This window comes from Neoarius graeffei, chromosome 5 (genome assembly GCF_027579695.1).
Source record: "Neoarius graeffei isolate fNeoGra1 chromosome 5, fNeoGra1.pri, whole genome shotgun sequence".
In the NCBI taxonomy this organism is placed as follows: Eukaryota; Metazoa; Chordata; class Actinopteri; order Siluriformes; family Ariidae; genus Neoarius; species Neoarius graeffei.
Genome location: NC_083573.1, coordinates 11,054,647 through 11,078,894, shown reverse-complemented (window position 1 = coordinate 11,078,894; position 24,248 = coordinate 11,054,647). Strand labels below are relative to the sequence as shown.

At 45.4% G+C, this 24,248-nt stretch overlaps 1 protein-coding gene across 1 annotated transcript; it reads right to left on the bottom strand.

Moving 5' to 3' along the window:
* Positions 1–13,298: 13,298 nt before the first annotated feature.
* LOC132885833 (C-C chemokine receptor type 5-like) lies at positions 13,299–16,178 on the bottom strand. The gene is made up of 2 exons (XM_060920350.1): positions 16,094–16,178; positions 13,299–14,365 (listed from the first exon to the last, which is right to left on the bottom strand). The coding sequence occupies exons 1-2, from the start codon at positions 16,176–16,178 to the stop codon at positions 13,299–13,301; spliced, it is 1,152 nt and encodes a 383-aa protein (XP_060776333.1).
* Positions 16,179–24,248: the final 8,070 nt, after the last annotated feature.

The window sequence follows — 24,248 nt, the reverse complement described above, 5'->3', positions numbered from 1 at the left end:
GGACTTGTATTCCCTCCCACTGTGAAAACTGGTTCTATAAAACAAAACAAAAAAAACAAATAGAACAGATATGCAAATAAACAAATCAAAGCATTGTGACTGTGTGACAGGTAATAATCCGAAAAGAACACTGAAATAGCACAATCTGATCCCAGCTTTTCCAAATAAGTCTTTATTGCAGCTGGACTCTTTGACATTGAGACTTCTTGTTTTGACATTTTAGTTGGCTGTACTAATTCATTTCATTTGCAAATCGTGGCAGTGGGGGTGTGGGTGTGACCAAGTGTCAGTTTGTGAATGGAGGGCAGGGTCGGGGAAGGTGAGTGGCCAAGTCATTACACCTGTTGTCAATTAATGTGTGTGTGTGTGTGTGTGTGTGTGTGTGTTGCAGTGATAGTGTAGTATAAAAGGAGGGGGAGAGCAGAGAAGAGGTCTCTCCTGACCAGAACACGTGTATGTGCATGTGTGCCTGTGTATGGGCAGTGATTGAGTGAAGCTGAAAAGCAGCAAAGTAACAGAAAATAAAGTGTGTGAGAACTTCAGCTCCTGCCTGCCATGCTTCTGTACTCCACCCACATCAGGGACATTTTACAATGGTGCTTAAACCTGGGACGTATGGAAGGGAACCACCACATAGAGTCCTCCCCATTTAAGGAGCTCATCTATGCCCTTGCTACTGCCCAGCAGAACCAGCATCAAGTGCTGGCCACTCTCTGGAAGGAGCAAGAGCAACACTTTGAAGCCTTGATGCTGGCACAGCAGGAAGATCACCAGGCATTCCAGCATCTGCTCATGTCGGCAGGGCCTATTGACCGCCACCACAGTGGACCCTCCTCATGCCACCCTCACAAAGATGGGCCCGCATGATAATCCAGAAGCCTTCGTCACTTGCTTTGAGCAAGCGGCCAAAATGTGGGGGTGGCCACTCAAGCGGCACATGGCGCACCTCCTCCCACTCCTGACTGGTGAGGAGCATCTCACAGTGCAGCAGCTCCCTGCTGACAGCCCGCTTATGTATGCTGGCCTAAAGAGAGCCATCCTGCAGTGTGTTGGCCGCTCCCCGGAACAACATCATCAGTCCTTCCGGACGCTGATGTTGGAGGAGGTCGACCAGCCATTCACATTTGGCCAACAACTCCGGGATGCCTGCTGGTGGTGGCTGAGGGCAGAAGACCACGACGCCGACAGGATCATCGATCTGGTGGCACTAGAACAGTTCATCTCTCAACTTCCAGAAGGAATGGCAGAATGGGTCCAGTGTCATTGCCCAGAGTCACCAGAATTAGCCATTGAGTTGGCAGAGGACCATCTGGCAGCAGTTCTGATGGCAGGCAGACGAGGCACCTCTCCTCGTTTTTTTCTCTCTCTCCTTTTTCTCCCTCTCTCTCCCTTCCTCACCCCATTCCCCCACCGCAGAGGCAGGGGACAGCTCCCCCCCAGCTGGCCCATTGCACTCGTGGTGTCCTCCCATCTCCCTCTTCTGTGTCTGTGTCTTCTCCCCCTCAGGTGAGTGACACCCATAATGGTGGTGCAGAGGGAAAGCCTGGGCCGGTGTGCTGGCATGGCGGGAAGCCGGAGCATCTCCAGAGTCAGGACTCCGCGAGGGAGGTGGGAGCTGTGATCCGGGTCCCTGACGCACCAGAGATCACCCCTGATCAGCCCAAAATGTATTGCCAGGGCGTATCACATACCGGTAAGTATTCAAGAGGAAACATATCACGTGTTGGTCTGGTTGTAATCAGAACTCAATTCACCAAAGCCTGCTGCAAGGTGAGGCATTGGGGAGAGTGCAAGTGGTGAAGGTGTTGTGTGTGCATGGGGATGTTCACAATTATCCTCTAGTGTCTGTCCATATTCTATCCTGGGGCCAAAAGCATAGAATAAAGGTGGCGGTTAATCCTTGTCTCACCCACTCGCTGATTTTGGGGACTGATTGGCCAGGGTTTAAAGAACTGATGGAACACATATGGTAGTAAGAGGTGGGTCCTGCATTAGTATGTCATGGGAAGATCCCAGTGTGGCCTTGACTGGGGAAGCTGTCACAGAGCCGCCTACGTCAACACCGCGTCAGGGCGATATGAGGAGTGAGGAGCAGCTTGCCCCTCCTCCCTCTCTCAGAGATTTCCTTGAGGATTTCCCATTAGAGCAGTTGCAAGATGAGACTCTGCATCATGCGTTTGACCAAGTGAGAGGAATCGATGGTCAAATTTGCCAGCCAAGCACGACACTGGCCATCCCATATTTCGCTATTGTTAAGGATAGACTGTATCCAGTGATGCAGGACACTCAAACTGGTGAACAGATAACTCAATTGCTTATCCAAAAGAGCTGTAGGGAACTCGCATTCCATGCAGCTCACTTTAATCCCATGGCCAGACACTTGGGGCAGGATAAAACACTAGCCTGAATAATGGGCCGGTTCTATTGGCCAGGGATTTGCGGGGACATTCATCGGTGGTGTGCGGTGTGCCACAAATGCCAATTAGTAAATCCTGCAGCCACTCCAAAAGCGCCTTTGTGCCCTCTCCCTCTAATCGAGACCCCTTTTGAGAGAATTGGTATGGATCTCGTCAGGCCATTAGATCAGTCAGCACGGGGATATTGCTTTATTTTAGTTCTGGTGGATGATGCAACACGATATCTGGAAGCGGTGCCTCTCCGCAATATCTCAGCACACAATATTGCAGAAGCGCTCTTCCGTATTATCTCCCAGGTCGGGATTCCAAAAGAAATCCTGACAGACCAAGGCACAACATTTATGTCACACACACTGCATGAATTGTATGGGTTATTGGGAAGTCTATCCACACCATTGTCCATCATCCACAAATGGATGGCTTAGTGTAATGGTTTAATCAGACACTCAGAAACTTAATTCAGAAATTTGTGAGGATGCACGTAATTGGGATAAATGTCTCGAGCCCCTCTTATTTGCAGTACAAGAGGTCCAGCAAGCCTCCACAGGTTTTTCACCATTTGAGCTATTATATGGGCATAAGCCACGTGGCATTTTGGATGTGCTATGAGAAAATTGGGAGGAGGGACCTTCACCTAGCAAGAACAAAATTCAGCACATTCTTGACCTGCATGCAAAACTCCACATCCTCACACACTTAACCCAGGAGAATTTATGGCAGGTGCAAGAAGGGCACTGTACGTCCAACTGTACGACAGGGGAACATGCCTTAGAGAGTTCACACGAGGACACAAAGTGCTCATATTATTGCCCACGTCAAGCTCCAAATTAATCGTCAAGTGGCAAGGGCCCTTCGTGGTCACACGGCGAGTCAGGGATGTCAACTATGAGGTGAGGCGAATGGATAGGGGTGGGGCATTGCAAATCTACCACCTCAACATGTTAAAATGTAGGAACGAGGGGGTCCCCATGGCATTGGTAGTTCCAGAGAAGGCGGAGCTGGGGCCAGAGGTAAAAAAAGTAACATCTCAAACCACTTTAGTCCCTTGTGGAGGCCACCTCTCACTGGCCCAACTCACAGAGGTGGCCAAGGTGCAGAAGGAATTTCCTGACATGTTCTCACCCCTTCCCGGCCATACCCACCTCATAGAACACCACATTGAGATGCCCCTGGGGGTGGTGGTGTGTGTGGTTCCCTTACCACTTGCCCAAACACAAAGAAAAGATAGTTTGGGATGAACTCAAGGCCATGCTCAAAATGGGCATAACCAAGGAGTCCCACAGTGACTGGAGCAGCCCAGTGGTCAGGGTTCCCAAAACCGATGAGTCGGTCCAGTTCTGTGTGGACTATCAAAAAATTGATGCGGTGTCTAAATTTGATGCCTACCCAATGCCTCGCATTGAGGAGTTGCTCGATTGGTTAGGCACTGCTTGCTTTTATTCGACACTGGATCTAAAGAAGGGATATTGGCAAACCTCCTTGGCTCCTCTATCCTGAGAGAAAATGGCCTTTTCCACACTGTTTGGGTTACACCAATTTGTCATGCTTCCTTTTGGGTTATTTGGGGTGCCTGCTACATTCCAGCAGCTCATGGACAAGATCCTCTGCCCTCACGCTGCCTACGTGGCCGTGTACTTCGATGACAATCATTTACAGCAATAATTGGCCACAGCACCTGGAACACCTTAGAGCCATCCTAGAGTTCCTGAGGCATGCAGGTCTCACAGCTAACCTGAAAAAGTGTGCAATTGGGTGGGTGGAAGTACAATATCTGGGTTTCCACTTGGGCCATGGGCAGGTGTGTTCCCAAATTAACAAGACTGCAGCAATTGCGGCCTGCTTGAGGCCCAAGACCAAAAAAGGGGTGAGACAGTTCCTGGGGCTGGCTGGGTACTATCGTAGGTTCATACCTAATTATTCGGATGTCACCAGCCCACTGACTGATCTCACTAAAAAAGGAACACCAGATCCAGTCCAGTGGATGGAGCAGTGCCAAAAGGCTTTCATGAGAGCAAAAGCTCCACTGTGTGGGGGGCCACTTTTACACTCCCCTGACTTCTGTCTCCCCTTTATTTTACAGACGGATGCATCAGACAGTGGGCTGGGGGCCATTTTGTCCCAGAAGGTGGAGGGCAAGGAGCGTCCTGTGCTGTACACCGCAAGCTCTCGATGCATGAAAGCAAGTACAGCACCATCGAGAAGGAGTGCCTGGCCATCAAGTGAGCGGTCCTCACCCTTCGATACTACCTGCTGGGGTGCCCTTTCACCCTCTGTTCGGACCACGTGCCCCTCCAGTGGCTCCACCGCATAAAGAATGCCAATGCGTGGATCACTCTTTGTTATCTCACCCTCCAGCCATTGAAGGTGGTCTCCAGGCCAGGGGTGCAGATGGAGGTGGTGGAATTCCTGTCCTGTCGGGGGAGGAGTCCACTACAGGCCAGATGGGGGTATGTAGCAGTGGGGGTGTGGCCAAGTGTCAGTTTGTGAATGGGGGGCAGGGAAGGTAAGTGGCCAAGTCATTACACCTGTTGTCAATTAATGTGTGTGTTTGTTGCAGTGATGGTGAAGCATAAAAGGAGGGGGAGAGCAGAGAAGAGGTCTCTCCCGACCAGAACACATGTGTATGTGCGTGTGTGACTGTGTGTGAGCAGTGAGTGAGTGAAACTGAAAAGCAGCAAAGTAACAGAATATAAAGTGTGTGAGAACTTCAGCTCCCACCTGTCGTACTTCTTTACTCCCCCACATCAGGGACATGTTACAAAACTGTTCATCCTTTCCTCAACTATCTTTATCCCATAGCCAGCAAGGGCTGTATGGGTACTATTGATGATATTTAACAGTCCGTCATTGGTGTGTCTTGGACATTTAAACTTGGCAGAGCCCATCCCTCTCCAATCTTGATCAATTCTGTCCATAATGTACTTCAGGTGCACTGGGTGTGAAATCTTGATGGTATTTCAGATTCATAAATTCCTCCAAACCAGAATGTACTACATTTTGGGGCAGGTACACTCCAGACATGAAGAAAATATAATAATCCCTGCCAACATGCTCCTCTGAAGTCAACCTGTCAAGCAAGACATTTTAGCAGTCATGTCAGTCTTTTCATGATTCACGGAGAAAAGGAGCAAGGTGCAAAACATGAGCTTTTTGTAAATAAAACTATTGATATGAAAAGTTGATGCTGAAAGTGGATTCTTTAAAGATACTTTGAAGTCCTTCAATACAAAGATTTAAATATTTTTAAATTGAGACAGATTATTGAAAGTATGATGAAAAACTTATTTTTTCCATGCTTGTTTACAACAGTTTTGTATCTGGAGTGCCTACCAACCCACAAACTCTGAAATAATACAACTCAAGTCAGATAATTTTTGGCTCCGTATTTCAGAAAAGGTGTGTTTCAACAAATTGCTGAAATTTACCTGTCAGCAAAACCCTGTTTGTATATATCTGACAGTCAGTAATTCCACTGAAAACCTGAGTTGGGAGTAGCCTCCAAACATGGCCACGCCGCACTACAATTCCCAAGCACCACAGCGCCGCTCATCCCCAGAATTCTAGGAAGTACACCTGTTTCCCATTTCCCCAGAATTACCGTAGTTTTCGGACTATAAGTCGCACTTTTTTTCATGGTTCGGCTGGCCATGCGACTTATACTCTGGTGCGACGTATATGGGTTTTTTTTTCACCGCGGAATAACTGGAGCTGATGCCGAGTCTGACAACAGCCATGCAGAAGAAGAGGAAATGGCGCTTCGTCTGCCGCTGGAGTTGGCAGAGTTGTTCAGAAGCGACACAGAGGATGAGGAATTCAATGGATTTGCTGATTTGGAGTGAAATCGTCAGCTTGATAAACTTGATTGACCTGTGTTTTATTATTAATGATAGGCCTATAGTTATTTAAATAAGTTATGTAATGATTTTAGGCAGTGCTTAATTTGTGAAGTGGGAGGTCCCGGAAGGCAGGAGGTGGGTGGGTCCGGCGACTCAAAAAAAAAAAGGCGGGGGGTGGTTTACTATAACTTTATGCACATGCACTTATTGTGTGTGTAAAAAAAAATAATAATAATATCAGACATTATGATCTTAGAAAATGCTTTAGTGATGAACAGTTACAGACAGTAATATGTCATGATATTATGTGATAAAATATTATTTTTTATTAGGCTATATGTTAAATTATATATTAAATTTATCTTCTAAAATAACAGACTGTACTCATATCACAACCGGTTTATTTCACCATTGGAGATCAGATCACACAAGACATGAGTTAAATTACTCATTTTAAGGATTTAAGTAGGATATTTAAAAGCAGTGCTGGTGGGACTTCGTGGCTCAGGTGGGTAAGGTGCCATACCATAAATCCGGGGACCTGGGTTCGATTCTGACCTGTGGTCATTTTCCGAGCTCTCCCTGTTTTTCTCCTGCTCATGAAAAGCAGTGCCAGCAAACATAAGTGCAATCAATTCAAATAATAGTTAAGAAATAAAGGGTTTACAAAACAAGTTGGAGAATTCATTTTAAAAATTTTAGTAAGCTTTCTTGTTTTTTTGCCATTTTTTCCACAGCGCAAGCTAACGGCTACAAAAAACCCGGTGTTCTTTTGAGCGGAAGTATACACCCCATGCCCCCCCCCCTTCCCCTTTCGCATAGACTTTGTGGATGTCATAGGAGAGAAATCAACAACAGATATCAAAATCAAAACTGAACACTAAACAAATTTTTATTTACTTATTTAATTTATTGTTTGATTTTTTTTCCCTTTGTGATGGTCACGGAGGTGATCTAATCCATTTAAATAGCTGCCGGAACACCGAATGAAATGAAAACAGCTGCCAGATCCGACAACGGAGGTTCCGGATCTTGTTCCATCATGTTCCGGCTCAAATTAAGCCCTGATTTTAGGCCTATAGGCTACTGAATAACTTGATGTTACGGTACATATTCAGCCAGTTTTTCTCTGGGCTATTATAAATGATTTTGGTTTGCATTTTTAAAAATAACTCTCCTTCCAAGATGAACTTTATTCTTCGTCTCTGATGTTATGGTGTTAATGGTCTGAATAACGTTTAATGTTTTTATCTGATATGACGTTAACTGACAGGCGCACTTTCTGCCTGTTTTTTTCTCTGAGCGGTTGTTGTTGTTGTTGTTGTTTTTTTTCACTAGACGGTTGTTTTTACTACCGTACCTGTCTTTGGAGATGATATACCTATAGCCTACTTGACCTCTGATTTGATGAAATAAAATTCGACAAAAATGAAGAATGACACTCCTCAATGATGACTACAGCTTTAATAACAAAGATGAAAGAGCCATGGGGCGATAATAAGCCCTACCGGTAAAAATATTCTAAAAGCAAACTGATTAATGCATCAGGCTACTGATATTAGTTATAATAATAATATAGGCTATTAGTAATAACGATAGTGATAGTATTAAAGATAGTAGTAGATATTTAAAATAATCAGACTAGGGTACTTACAGGGCAAAGGGCGCATTATCACTGCTCAGCTGTCCGTTTATTAAATAAACAATGCAGTCGCGCAGTAACCATGCGCCACTTATCAGATAGAATCACAGATTCTATGGATAGAATAACCCTTCAAAAAAGTGCGACTTGTAGTCCGGTGCGACATATATATGCTTTTTTCGTCTTCATAATGCATTTTTTGGCTGATGTGACTTAAACTCCGGAGCGACATATAGTCCAGAAAATACGGTACTTCCCAATATAAGCCCAGCATTCACAAATGCTCACAGCAAAGTATCATTCTGTGTCCCCGTGCCTGATCTGGCTGCCTGACTTCCTGTGCATTTGACATTATGTTTATTTCTGACTTCATTTACTCACCTGCCTTTTGACATTCTGTTTGTGAATCGATCAACCCTTGCCCATGCTAGACTATAGCTTCAGATTAGTGTATTGCAGGGCTTTTCAAAGTGTGGGGTGCACCTCCCCTGGGGGTCGCCAGAGTTCTTGTTGGGGGGCGCAACGTGAGGAAACAAGCCAGAATAAGTTGGGGGGCGCAACGTGAGGAAACATAAGCCAGAATAAGTTACTATTGCGGACATTTAGCAAACTTCAGCTAGCCTTTGCCAGAGACAAAATGGATCGATTTTTAGTACCTAAAGCTACAGTGAGTGAGGAGACAGAGTCTGGGCCAAGCAAAAAACCAGACCCTCCAGGATTTCACGATGTTGCGATTCAACCAATCCCCGCGAATTCAGGGCGGTGTTGCAATTATATCCAATCACCGCAACCTTCCCGCAAATTTGACCAATCGTTGGCGTTGTCTTGAGGTGACGTCGACAAACTACCTTCCGCCTTACTTCTGTGTATACGTTCAAGAGAAGCAGCATGCATGCAGTGTTGCCAGATTGGGCGGTTTTAAGTGCATTTTGGCGGATTTTTAACATATTTTGGACTGGAAAACGTCAGCAGTATCTGGCAACACTGCATGTGCGAGACAATGTTTATATAGGCTTAAATTCTGTTACTGAAAGTGTGTTATGTTTACAGTGAAGCACTGTGTGCACTTTACATTATTTTTTTACTTAATACAAGAAATTAATGGCTGCCAACATTTTTGCCAAAATGGTATTTTATTTTCCATTGTTTAGGCAGCTTCAGCATCATATTGTGAGATTCTGTTCAAATTGTTTTTTTTCTTCTATGAAGCCTGAGCCATTTATTTTATTAGTTTATAATTATTGTTTAATTTAGTCTTCAGGAGAGACTGCCTGCACACAGTACTAGTATTAATAGTTTTTTTTTCTTACATGAATGCTGAGGCATTTATATTATATTTTAAGGTAACTTCATGTTGTGCTGTGAGGTTCTCTGCACTTTAACTTTTGAACCAACAGGTGCATTTGGATAAGTAAAGCCTATTTTTCTGCATTTTTGTAGTCCTGGTAATCTTTTATATTGGTAAAGTTGTTTATAGGACCATTTCTCAGTGTCTGTTTTTTTAATCAATAGTTTTTCAGTAATAACTTAATATTTAACATATCACTCAATTTTAATCACAAAAAGAGAAAATTGCAACAGTTTCTCACAACTTTCACTTCCTACCGCAATGTAATCGCAACAAAAACCTAAAAAAACACCGCAACCTTCATCGCAATTTTTTGGAAAAACCCCCACAACATCAGACATTTTAGCCCGCAACAATCACAAAAAAGGCCCGCAAAATCCTGGGGGGACTGAAAAAAGAAGGAAGTATGACCATGATTATTTAAAGTTTGGATTTTCATGGACTGGATCTGAAGATGCTCCACTGCCACAGTGTGTTGTCTGCCAAGAGGTGCTAGCTAACAATGCTATGAGATGTTTAAAATGTGTAAAACAAGATGTTTTAAAAAGCACAGATGTTTAAAATGTGTAAAAGAAAAAAATTAAAATGTGTACAACAAAAATACGAATGGAACATTAAGTATCGCAACAACAAAAATTGTGAAGGGGGGCGCTGTTGTTTATTTGCTTTCTGCGGGGGGGGGGCTGACTCTCCCACACTTTGAAAACCCCTGGTGTATTGGATTTGGTTACCAGTTTGCGATGCACCTGCTCTCCCCTGCGCTTGCATCTGTAAGTGCCTACACCCTGACAGGATATTTTGCCAGCAATGAATGCAGCAGAGGAAGTGAAGTAAACTGCTCTCAGTGCTCAGGAGCGATTGTTAGGAGAACATCAGTAAGTGATAACTTACTTAACACCAGAATGTCACAGTTAATGGCTGTTTTGCAGGTCATCCTGACACACCCCTTATTCTCTGCCAGTGCAGCCCTGATGGTTCCTTGACCCAAAAAGTCTTCTGATGAGATGTCAGGGTGATCCAGCAATCCTGATGCACAAGACACTTAATTTTTTGGATATTTTTGAGGGTTGTGCTCATGAAGCATTTCAAGGGTCTCCAGTGCCGAATTTCTGAGTTTGACACACAATTTTATGTTTGCTCTCTGGTCTCTGTTTGAGGTCTTTAGTAAAATCGAAAATGTGCACATGCACATTGTCACAAAAAATGTGTTGTGTGTAACTTGGGTTCTGATGTTGACAGGTCCTGATGTTGAAGTTACTTATTGCTCCTGCTCCAAGTCTCAGAACTTTTTGATCGCACCTTATGTAGGCACAAAATAAATTCCAGAGTGTCCAAATTAAGAGTTGCAATATAATTTAGAGAAGGTGCATAACATTGTCCAACGTATTCCGTAAAAATATTGTCACCCTTGCAGAAAACACCATGCTAATATGGGATAAGTAAACAATTTATCACAATTATCACAGCCAGTCTCATACATCAGTTGCATGCTGTAAGCATACTACATATCATGACAGTGAAAAGTTAATTTTAACCATTCCAAAAAGGTACAATCGTAACTACAGAACTTAACAGCAAAAAAGTATAGCACTTCCATATTTTACAGAGGAGCTACCGTAGTAACCTACCATTTAAAATATATATCTAGTATTGTTCTTGAACACCAATTGTCATACTATGCACAAATCATTAGTGTCAATCAACTTTTTTTCATAACGTCTTGTATTGAGTACGTATACATGTCGATGACCAAGACAAAAGTTTACAACAATAAGTGTCCAAATTGCTGTCTGAACTTAGAAAAATATCAGCAGCTCTTTTTTTTTCTTTTAATCAAGCCTTATTTGCTTAAAATCAGGACAGTTTAAAAGAAAGATGACACGTAAATAAAGTAGCCATTTTTAATCCATCCATCCATTATCTGTAGCCGCTTATCCTGTCCTACAGGGTTGCAGGCAAGTTGGAGCCTATCCCAGCTGACTATGGGAGAGAGGCGGGGTACACCCTGGACAAGTTGCTAGGTCATCACAGGGCTGACACATAGGTGGGGTTTACATTAGACCGTATCAGCGGATCATCAGATTAACGTTTTTAAAAACGATTAGCGTGCACACAGCAACACCAATACACGATTCGCGTGCACACAGCAACGCCAATACACGGATACGCTAATCACATGGCTAATTCGGCACGTAAGTTGAAATGTGTCAGTGCGGCTCATCGCTTCCTCCTCAGTGGCTGCGCTCCAAATCACTCCGCCCTGAACAGCGAGTGCCCTCTGGAGGGTGCGCACTCCGGCCCTGTGCAGCTCACAGAGCGCGCGAGTGTAGTGCATGAGCAGTGATTCGGGACTGAGCCGCTGTGCGCAAGTCACTTACCACTTGCAAGTGGAAGGATGGCAAGCCTAAAGACCATCATAACTACACAATGGGCAGTATTTGCATCAGTATTTGCAGTATTTTCATACTTTTATACTCTTTAATGAAAGGTGATACAAGGCGGAAATCCGTGCCGTTTTTCAGCAGTCGCGTCACATGACCAACGCCAGCGAATCAGGAAGGTGGATGTCACAGTGACGTTGTCCAATGACGACGCCAGCTAGAGCTCAGCACAGCGTATCAGCGTATTCTCAATGTTTACACAGCACCGGATCAGACACGATCTGGATTGAATATGTGGACCCTGGCGGATTCCCGTTTCCCGGCGTTTTAATGTAAACGGACAGTGCATCCGCGAAGAAAACGAGACAGATACGGTCTAATGTAAACTTGGCCATAGATACAGACAACCATTCACACTCACACCTACAGTCAATTTACAGCCATCAGTTAACCTAACCGGCATGTCTTTGGACTGTGGGGGAAACCGGAGCACCCGGTGGAAACCCATGCTGACACGGAGACAGCATGCAAACTCCACACAGAAAGGCCCTCGTCGGCCGCTGGGCTCAAACCCAGGACCTTCTTGCTGTGAGGCAACAGTGCTAACCACTACACTACCGTGCCACCACCATTTTTAATCATGTCTTGTGAAATACAATTTTTGAACAACTTGGGCTTATTTATTCACTTGACCTTTGTCAGCACAAAATGATAACAGTCAAAAGAATAAAGCACCCACCCAAAAAAAAAAAACAGGAATCATCCTTCGTCGTGATTCATACCAGAGTGCTACTGAATTAATGTAAATGGTCAAAAGGGGTTAATTAATTTTCTGTAACAATTTATACATAGACTTGTTTGGAGGAAAATGTACATAATCTCAGGCTATTAAGATTATTTTACAAAGATGTAAATGTATTATGGTCTTTTTACAAACTGAAATAGGCTTTGGGGATAACAAGCAATAACAGTTACAGTTTTAATTTTGTCTTTGTGCTGGAAATCATTGAGGCGCGTGAGTACGATGTTGTAGGGTGTCCAGAAGAGGAAGTAAACAGTGACCAAGACCACCATGAGCCTGACAGCTTTGTGTTTCTTCTGAGATTTCATGGTCATTAAGATGGGGATGATGCGTGAGTAACAGAACAGCATCACTGAGAGAGGAATAATAAAACCAAAGATGTTCAGCTCAATGTAATGAAATGACTTCCACATTTTCCTTTTTTAATATTCCACCATGCAGTTTGATACATTTGATATAGTATTCACTTTTGAGAAACTGATGGCTGACAGAGAGGCTACCAAGCTCAGTGTCCACACAAACAAAGCCAGTGCTATGCTAGCTCTGACAGACCGATGCTTGGGGATGAGGGAGATAGAGGTGTGGACGATGACGGCATAGCGGTCCACTGTCATAAGGATCATGAAGAAGATACTTCCATAGAAGCCCAGCATGTAGAGTGCTGTCACTGCATGGCACATGAACTCTGGGAAGGCCCAATTAGAGTTGGCAGCGTAGTCGGCCCAGAAAGGCAATGAAAATGAACTAATTATAGAAAGTAAGTATAAAACATATAAAACAATCACCAACCTACTGTAAAAAAAATGGAAAATCAAAGTATTAAGGTATTTTTACAAACTGAAATAGGCTTTGGGGATAACAAGCGATAACAGTTACACTTTTAATTTTGCCTTTGTGCTGGAAATCATTGAGGCGTGTGAGTACTTGGAGGTCGTCCTCTCTGAGGACTTGCTTTCAACTGTTGTGCAATGGCCAAAGCAAAGAGGAAACCACTCTCTCAGGATCTTTAAAAATAAATTCCTGAATTTCTGCCCCACAAAGGCATAAATTATGGGGTTGAGGCAGCAGTGACAGAATGCTATGGATTCCACCCACTGTATAGCCATGTGCAGGTCCTGGTAGCAATGATGGCTGGTCATGTAGCCCAGTTCTTGCAGGAGCTTCAGGAAGATGACGATGTTGTAGGGCGTCCAGAAGAGGAAAAAAACAGTAACCAAGACCACCATGAGCCGAACAGCTTTGTGCTTCTTCTGAGACTGCATGGTCATTAAGATGGGGATGATACGCGAGTAGCAGAACAGCATCACTGAAAGAGGAATAATAAAACCAAGGATGTTCAGCTCAGTGTAATGGAATGACTTCCACACTTTCCTTTCTGAATATTCCACCATGCATTTTGTTGCATTCTCAAGTGTACCGGTATTCTTCACTTTTGAGAAAATGATGTTTGGCAGAGAGGCTCCCAAGCTCAGTGTCCACACAAACAAAGCCAGTGCTATGCTAGCTCTGACAGACCGGTGCTTGGGGATGAGGGAGGTAGAGGTGTGGACGATGACGGCATAGCGGTCCACTGTCATAAGGATCATGAAGAAGATACTTCCATAGAAGCCCAGCATGTAGAGTGCTGTCACTGCATGGCACATGAACTCTGGGAAGGCCCAATTAAAGTTGGCAGCGTAGTCGGCCCAGAAAGGCAATGAGATAAGGAAGAGGAGGTCTGAAATGGCCAGGTTGAAGAGGCACAGATCTGACATGTTGAATGGTTTGTGATACTTGACCAGGACACACAACACCAGGCCATTGCCAATGAACCCCACAATGAAGACAATGCTGTAGACTGTAGGGAGGAAGACTTGGCTAAAATCCATTACATTGCTGTTGCTGCAGACCTGGGGCTCGTAATCACCTTGCTTTAGGCTGTCGTAGTCAGAGTAGTCCTCTGTTAAAGAAAAAATATCCCTTTGTTATTATGCATCACTAAATAATGTAAATAATATTTACTTCCAGTACATTATACAGTAGTGCTTTCTTATCAATCATCTGTTTCTAAAAATAATACAATGCAAAAAACATAAAAGATTCAAAATGTTAATGCTAATGCAGTAAAGAGAAGTCAAGAGTTTTACACTTTTATTGTGGTGGAACAACATCTATAAGAAAGAAAGCACAACTTTATTCATCACACACTTGTGAAATTTCCTCTCTGCATTTAACCCATCTGAAGCAGTGAACACACATACGTGAGCAATGAGCACACACACATAGAGCAGTGGGCAGCCATGCTAACAGTGCCTGGGGAGCAGTTGGGTGCCTCGCTCAAGGGCACCTCAGCCCAAGGCCGTCCCATATTAACCTAACCGCATGTCTTTAGACTGTGGGGGAAACTGGAGCACCCAGAGGAAACCCACGCAGACACGGGGAGAACATGCAAACTCCACACAGAAAGGCCCTCGCCAGCCACTGGGTTTGAACTCAGAACCTTCTTGCTGTGAGGCAACCGTGCTAACCACTACACCACCATGCCGCCCAAATCCGGTGCTGCCTCGTTTCCTCTCCCCCACTCGCCCTATAGGCAGACACAGATTCTTTTAATACTGTTCTGCGGGATTTCATGGTATACCATGGTATAAAAACTGATGGCTGTCATTCCACGTACATTGCCTTATTTCCGTTATTTGGGGGAAAAATGCAACCAAACAGAGAATTTCACTTGCACTCAGGATTAGCATCATGGGAGGCACCCCAATAACTGCAGGTCAAGCCTTTGGCATCATAATTAGGTTTTTATTGATTCATTTATATTCATCATATGAAACATCTCACACACACACACCCTGTTGGTCATGCTTGCATCAGGCCAGATTGGGAGAATTAGCTTGACTTGTTGTCATTACATCAACAAAAAAATACCCACTCATAAAGCAGTTAGCATTAGCAAGACAGATGACGCTTGGCAGTAATATGTTTGAGGGCAAGCCTGCGACTCTTCTTACGGTCAGCATATGCCTTTAATTCCCTTTATGATGCCAACCTTGTCTTTCATGATTATTGTGCAACATGTTGAATGAGTTTTGGGTCTGTCTGCAATTATTTGGTAAGAGTGGAGTCTACAGTCTCTTCCAAGTGATGTTTGAATAATGTGCACAATGCAGTGTGTGTGTGTGTGTGTGTGTGTGTGTGTGTGTGTGAGAAAGCTTAGATCCTCACCCACTGATGCAAACAAAGATACTTTATTTATATAACATGTTATAGTTTGTAGGGACATTTCTCATTATTTTTCATGAATGGTAGGAAAAAAAACAATGAGAAGCATTGTTCAAAAATGAAGAGAAGCACAAACTGAAAACAATAAATTGCTTATGTAACCGGGAGAACACCGGTAGGGGCGGAACAATAATGTGGTGACTGGTTCCCCCGGTCCTATTTAAGTGCAGGACCAATGGCGCAAGCTAGGTTCGATTTGTGGTGTTTCTGGGGTGCTGCAGACAGTGGCTGTGCGTTTTTGCTATCCTTTTAGTGATTTTTGGACTGTGCCGCTGCTTTGGCTAATGCAGCGGGTTACTCCCTTACAAACGCTGATTTCAACAGGTGCGTGTTTCCATTTAGTTGACTGCTCATGTGCCATTTCCCTTTCGGGAATTAAATGACTGGATGAGCGGCGACTTACCTGTTTCATACTCTGTAGGCTCTGGTATTGTGTGCCTTCTGTTGACCGTCGTAGTCGTGGACGTCGAGTGTCTTGTGTATGGCATATCGCCTACGATGCCTTTCTTATGAGTGCTGGAATTTGGAAATGTGTGCATCCAATAACTAATTGGTAAGAGGTTTGACCATCTCCTAGAAGGTAAGTCCGTATGTCATGTTTACTATGCCTGGGTCTTCAAAATGGGAGATAATTAACATCTTGTGTTGCTTTCTAGTGGCCTAACTCCCAAGATCCATTGCTGTTTTGCCTGAGGCGAGGTTTGTCCTGTTCCCTGTCGCAGTTTCCCATCTTGGCGTGAGAGGCCTATTGTGGGGCTGTGGCTTGTTTGTCTGCTGCTTTTTTTTTGTATTGTCTTTTTTTTCTGTTTGTTTGTTTGTTTGTTTGTTTGTTTTTTTTGTCCCTTTTTATCCTTATTTTGCATTTATGTGATTGCTGGTCCAAGTTTGTCCTTGCATGTGCTGGGAGCTTGCTTCGTTTGGCTTGAATCAGTGCTGTCTGTTAGTTTATGTATTATGTGCATTGTTCTTTTTTTTCTTTTGTATTTGTGCAAGCAATCCAACTACTGTGAATTTTCCTTCTCTCCCTCTAGCTCCCCTCCACCTGGTTCCAGGTAGTGAGTGTTTAAGGCTGTAGTGTGTAGATTGTTTTTTTTTTCCTTTAACTTTTTTTTGTGTGTATTTACTTTGTGAGACCTCCAATTCTTTCTCTGCAAGATCCTGCTGACTACGCCACTGGTCACAATTTGGCATAGTCAGCAGGATCTTGCAGAGAAAGAATTGGAGGTCTCACAAGGTTGTTAGCTGGTTGCTTGCATTAATTGATTTTTTTTTCCGCCTTTTGTATATCTGTCACCTTCTTGCTTGTCAGGGGCTGGGTTGCTTGCCGTGTTTTATTAGACGGTATTGTCTCTTTTGTGGCTTTGTTTGTCTTGCCTTTTTAAGGTATATTGTATTTTGTGTATTTTGTGTGTTTGTGGATTATTTTCTCGTTTAAAGGCAAAACAGCAGTGGGCCAACCGGGTTGGAAAGCCGCAGCAGTGGGTTTTTGAATAAGTAAGTGGTCTAAACCTTTAACATGGCGTCGGAATTACAGGAACTCGAGGAGTTGGTACAACAGCTGCAAATGGACAACGAGCGTTTGCGGTGTGAACAGGCCGCATTGTCTGAGCCAACAGGTGTAGTAGGTGGTGGGGATAACCAGTCTGCTTCCTCTTCCTCTGCCCCCCAGCCAACTCCTTGTCATGACCGGTTGCTGTATGTGCCTAGGGAATGGAAATGTCCAATGTTCCGAGGCCCGGGTGGCATGGGTGTGGCCGAGTGGATTGAAGAGGTACGTGCCAGTGTCCGTGCTAGACATTTGAAGTCCATTGACCAGGCTTACCTTATTTATGATCACTTGGAAGGAGAGGCCAAGAATGAAATAAAATTCAGGCCTGCCTGTGATCGAGAAGACCCAGAGAGAATTCTTTCCATTCTCAAAGATTTATATGGTTGTTCCCAGTCTTATGTGTTATTGCAGGAGGCGTTCTTTTCCTGCCGTCAACTGGAAGAGGAGTCCTTGCAGGAGTACTCACACACCTTGTTTTGTTTGATGGATCAGGTTGTAGCCAGTGCCCCTAATGGGGTTCCTAATTCAGATATGTTGTTGCGAGATCAATTCATCGAGAACGTGTTGGATCCATCTCTCCGCAGAGTCCTGAAACAGTGTGTTTGTAGCAACCCTGTGGCTACTTTGTTGGACGTTCGTAGCGAGGCCCTAAGGTGGGAACGAGAGGGAAGAGTGAGTGAAGGTAGGCAAAGAAGTTATTCAGTGCCTTCTCTTTGTGCTGTAGTTACATCGAAGGCACACCCTGCTCCTTCAACCTCCACAGAGGTCCAGAAAGGGTCGTTGTTGGAGATCGTTGAGATCAAGGAAATGCTAAAGCGCCAGCAGGAGCAGCTTAATCAACTCTCCCAAGAGGTTTTGCAGATGCAGAATGCCACTCGGCCTCGCTCTAGGAGTCGTAATGACTCTGTGATTTGTAGGCGATGTGATCAGCCAGGGCATTATGCCAGCCACTGTGATAATGAACGCACATCCCAGACTTTTCATGCTCCTCTACCAGTTAGGCCGTCAAGCTCAACCCAGCCGTCGGGAAACTAGAACCCTCTGGAGTGCAGAGCCACATTTCAGATGGGGGCACATTTGGCTCGAGTGGGGAGGGAAGGGGTGAACCCTCGGTGTTACAGGTCATTGGGGCCTGTCCATATGTAAATGTGTCAATTGGTAGAGTGGAGGTACGTTGCTTGCTCGATACTGGATTCATGGTGTCCACCATATCTGAATCCTTCTTTTTCAAAAACTTTAAGGAAAAGCTTCAGGCCTGTAACTGGTTACAGCTGAAGGCTGCAAATGGGTTGGAAATTCCCTACCTTGGCTATGCAGAATTCGATGTGGAGGTCTTTGGTAAGGTCATTCCCAAATGTGGCGTGTTGGTGGTTAAAGAGACCCCAGCATCCCAGGTGAGTCCAGCTACTCCTGGTATATTGGGAATGAATGTCATAGCACAGTGCTATAAGGAGTTGTTCCAGCAGCATGGCTCTTCTTTTTTCGATCTCCTCGGTGACACCCAGGCTGTGGGGGCTTGGAAGCATGCTTTTCAGGCTTGCCAGATGCCTCAATCAAGGGCATTAAAGACATGTTTTGCTAAAGTCAGAGGTAAACTCCCTATTCACATACCTGGGGGGACTGCTCGATGGGTAGCTGCTACTTGTTTGCAGCAGCTTGCTCTCCAGTCGCCTACAGTAATGTTTGAACCGTGCAGTAGCATGGATGCGCAACAGGTGGATTTGTTGCTGGCCCCTGCGGTAGTCAAGGTGGTTAGGGGTACAGTGTATGTTCCTGTGTTTAATGTTGGCACTCGGGGCATTCGGTTGCATTCTCGGGCATTGCTAGGTCAGGTGAGCCCCGTGCAGATTGTTAGCCTTCCACCAGGAGTTAGTGAGGTAGGTGAATCTGCATCTGGTAATGTCACTGCTGTCATTAATTCTCAGCAGGAACAGATGGATAAGATGGAGGCATTAATTCAGGCTATGGATTTGTCTGCTCTTCCAGAGGCTGACCAGACAAAGGTGAGGTCACTACTGCTCAAACACAAATCAGTATTCTCAACATATGACGGAGATCTGGGCTGCACCAGCCTGATCCAGCACGAGATCCCACTGCTTGATGATGCCCCAGTGCGACAACAGCATCGGAGGATCCCTCCTTCTGATTATGAGGCTGTAAAAGCCCATATCAATCAGTTATTGGAAACCCGTGTGATCAGGGAGAGTTGCAGTCCCTACGCCTCCCTAATTGTGTTAGTCAGAAAGAAGGATGGCAGTCTACGGCTTTGCGTGGATTACCGACAGCTTAGTAGTAAGACGCGTCGTGACTCATTCCCCCTTCCTCGGATTGAGGAAATCGCTGGATGCTCTCTGCGGGGCCCATTGGTTTTCTACCATGGACCTCACCAGTGGGTATAATCAGGTGCTGGTGGCAGAAAATGATAAGCCTAAGACTGCGTTCTGTACCCAGTTTGGGTTGTTTGAATTCAATCGTATGCCCTTTGGGCTTTGCAATGCGCCAAGTACATTTCAGTGTTTGATGGAACGCATGTTTAGAGCGCAGCATTTTGAGACTTTGCTATTGTATCTTGACGATATCATTGTCTTTTCTGCTTCTGTTGACCAGCACTTACAGAGGCTTGATGCCATGTTGACACGTCTGCACCAGGAGGTCCTTAAAGTGAAGATGGAAAAATGCTGTTTCTTTCAAACTGAGGTAAAATATCTGGGGCATGTGATTTCCAAAGATGGTGTAGCTACTGACCCAGACAAAATCAAGGCAGTCTCCAACTGGGCTCGGCCCCAAAATGTGTCGGAGCTCCGCTCATTTTTGGGGTTTGCTAGCTACTATAGGCGTTTCGTTAAGGGCTTCTCCCAGGTGGCCGCCCCTCTCCATCAACTTGTGGCGGAGGTGGGGGGAGGACGGCACAGCAAAGGGCGGAAAGTTCCGTTCAGGGGTGCCTGGACTGAGTCATGTGAACAGAGTTTTGAGGAGCTTAAGCTTCGACTAATTGAGGCGCCTGTGCTTGCATATGCGGATTTTGCTCTTCCCTTTATCCTTGAGATAGATGCTAGCTATAGCGGGCTGGGTGCCGTACTATCCCAAGAGCAGGGGGGCAAAGTGAGACCTATCGCCTATGCAAGCCGCACCCTTAGTCGTTCGGAGCGGAAGATGCCAAATTATAGCTCCATGAAATTGGAATTTCTGGCTTTGAAGTGGGCTATGGCTGATAAATTTAGGGAGTACTTGTTGGGGCATAAGTGTGTGGTATGGACTGACAACAACCCCCTGAGCCACCTACGGACTTCAAAGCTTGGTGCCACCGAGCAGCGCTGGGCCTCCCAACTCGAGGTGTTTGATTATTCTATCAGGTATCATTTAGGGAGGGTCAATAAGAATGCAGATGCACTGTTGCGGCAATACCCGCCAGTTGGGCCCCCAGACCTGGTTAATTCTGGCCAGGGACCTGATGGGGTTGGGACCTCTCTGCGCCAGCTGCAGGAATCCATAGGTGTGGTTAAAACTTTCGGGGTGTTTCAGTCCGTTGTTTCTGTGTTGCCTGTGCCTGCTTCTTATGATTTGTGTGCCCTACAGGAAAAGGATGGGGACCTTGGCACTTTTGCATGGTTCTGGAGGCGGGGGAGGTGCCCTGATGCCACTGAAAGGCGGCAGCTGTCCAGGCCCATATTGGAGTTAGTGCGGCAGTGGGACAGAATCGTGGAACAAGATGCTACCCTTTATCGTAGGGTGTATTGGCCTGACGGCGGTGAGGACACCCTCCAGGTGCTGCTTCCTAAGCAGCTCCACGAGGAGGTCCTCACCCAGTTACACCAAGGACATGGCCACCAGGGGGTGGAAAGGACCACCGAATTGGTCCGAGCACAGTGTTATTGGCCAGGTATGTACCATGACATTAAGGAATGGTGTCAGCAATGTGAACGCTGCACTATTGCTAAGCCCACCCCAGCAGGGAAGGCTCCTATGGGCCATCTTTTCACTGCGCGGCCCAATCAAGTATTGGCCATTGATTTTACCATCTTGGAGAGGGCTCGAGATGGTAGGGAACACGTCTTGGTAATGACAGACGTGTTTTCTAAGTTCACCCAAGCAGTACCAACGCGGGACCAGAGGGCTACTACCATGGCAGACATTCTGGTCCGAGAATGGTTTTATCGATTTGGCATTCCAGCCAGAATCCATTCCGATCAGGGAAGGAATTTTGAAAGTGCCTTAGTGAACCAGTTGTGCCAGCTTTATGGTGTTCACAAGACCCATACCACCCCTTGCCATCCTCAAGGGAACGCTCAATGTGAGCGGTTTAATCGGACATTACATGGCCTCTTGTGCACCTTGCCTCTGTCGAAGAAGGCAGATTGGCCACGTTACCTTCCCCAAATTTTGTTTGCATACAACACTACCATACATCAGACAACTGGTGAGTCCCCCCATTTGCTTAGGTTTGGACAGGAACCTAATTTGCCGGTCGACTTTTTCCTTGGCAGGGTTCCAGCTAATGCCTCGGAGCCTGTCAGCGACTGGCTGCTAGAGCATCAGGCCCGTTTACAGACAGCCTTCGATGGTGCTAGGGAGTGCATCGAAATGGCAGCCCGTCTCCGGAAGAAGCGTCATGATCGGGACGTTAAGGGTGTCTCCATTGCCGAGGGTGAGGTGGTACATCTGCGCAATACTGGCGTCAGAGGTAGGAATAAAATGCAGGATGCATGGAGCCCCACCAGGTACCTGGTGGTGAGGGCACCAGGACCTGAGGGGGGGGTGTATTCCATTGCCCCATGCAACCAACAGGCTGAGGTTAAGCAAGTGCATCGCAGCTTGCTGAAGCGAGCCCCAACCGAGGTCATGGTTTCCGGCCAAACCACTGCTAACACTGCCATACTGGATCACACACTCACTGGTACCAATGAGGGCCTGGAGGGGTGGTGGATTGTGTGCCCTACAGAAGGGGAGGGTTTGGCACCCCCAACGAGGGCTGTCCTGGCAGAGTCCCCTATGAGGGCGTTGCCCGCGACAGACTCCCCTCCCCCGTTAGTTCAGCGGGAGGTGGGTCCCTCAACATCTACATCAATGGCTTTGGTTGACCCGCCTCACTGCACCGTAGTAGGCCCCCCTGATGTGGCTTATTCTGGGGCCAAGGCTGAGCTCAGCGTGCCCCGGCGTACCACTAGGGAGACAGCAGGGAAGCACACAAATATCCACCATCTTCCCCAGTCAGCAGTATCATCTGGCCAAACCCATTGACTCGTTGTGGTGTTTTCGATGGGGGTAGGGCCTATTGGGGTTGCTTTTCTCGGGTGTATCGTCGGGGCGACGATACAAAAACACTGGGGGCAGATTGTAACCGGGAGAACACCGGTAGGGGCAGAACAATAATGTGGTGACTGGTTCCCCCGGTCCTATTTAAGTGCGGGACCAATGGCACAAGCTAGGCTCGATTTGTGGTGTTTCTGGGGTGCTGCAGACAGTGGCTGTGCGTTTTTGCTATCCTTTTAGTGATTTTTGGACTGTGCCGCTGCTTTGGCTAATGCAGCGGGTTACTCCCTTACAAACGCTGATTTCAACAGGTGCGTGTTTCCATTTAGTTGACTGCTCGTGTGCCATTTCCCTTTCGGGAATTAAATGACTGGATGAGTGGCGACTTACCTGTTTCATACTCTGTAGGCTCTGGTATTGTGTGCCTTCTGTTGACTGTCATAGTCATGGACGTCGAGTGTCTTGTGTATGGCATATTGCCTACGATGCCTTTCTTATGAGTGCTGGAATTTGGAAATGTGTGCATCCAATAACTAATTGGTAAGAGGTTTGACCATCTCCTAGAAGGTAAGTCCATATGCCATGTTTACTATGCCTGGGTCTTCAAAATGGGAGATAATTAACATCTTGTGTTGCTTTCTAGTGGCCTAACTCCCAAGATCCATTGCTGTTTTGCCTGAGGCGAGGTTTGTCCTGTTCCCTGTCGCACTTTCCCATCTTGGCGTGAGAGGCCTATTGTGGGGCTGTGGCTTGTTTGTCTGCTGCTTTTTTTTGTATTGTCTTTTTTTTCTGTTTGGTTGTTTGGTTTTTTGTCCCTTTTTATCCTTATTTTGCATTTATGTGATTGCTGGTCCAAGTTTGTCCTTGCATGCGCTGGGAGCTTGCTTTGTTTGGCTTGAATCAGTGCTGTCTGTTAGTTTATGTATTATGTGCATTGTTTTTTGTTTTTTTTGTATTTGTGCAAACAATCCAACTACTGTGAATTTTCCTTCTCTCCCTCTAGCTCCCCTCCACCTGGTCCCAGGTAGTGAGTGTTTAAGGCTGTAGTGTGTAGATTGTTTTTTTTTTCCTTTAACTTTTTTTTTGTGTGTATTTTTCAGTTTTATTGTGTGTATAATTTAGTTTGTGTAACTTATAGTACTGGCCTTTGTCCTTGTGTTTGACCCTTTTTTTTGTTGTTTGTTTGCAGTGTGCACGGGTGGTGGTTTCCTCTATCTAGTCTGTCATAGTCTTAACCTTGCTAATTAACAGGTGTGGTGGGAGAGTGAGAGCGACAGAAGGGAAGTTCCCCTTTTTTTATCTAGTTTTGGCTAACAGTTTGCTTATTTATCCATATATTTGTGTGTTGCCTCCATTTTATCACTTGTGAAAAAGAGGGAAAGAGGAAATAAAAAGAAATCTTATATTCATATTTCCTTGGTCTGTCCCTTGTTTTCATGAGTGTTGCAGAACGAACCTGTTTTAAGCTTCGAGTCAACCTTTTCAGTCTTGGGGTAGCGCCCCAAGTGGCGTAGTTGAGCACATTGGTTTTCCACTGGTCACACTTATAACAGGGAAGGGTGAAAAATAATATAAAAAGGGGAATCAAGTAGTCAGTTGCTCAGTTGCTCTCAAGACCAATTCATTTATTCCATGGTTTGCTGGATCGTCAAGAAGTCCATTATTTCTGCTCCCACATTGTACCCGGGATAATATTTGAATTGGAGTTTGGGTTCTTTGCAATGACAAGTTGCATGCAGTCTTTTTTATCTCATGTTTA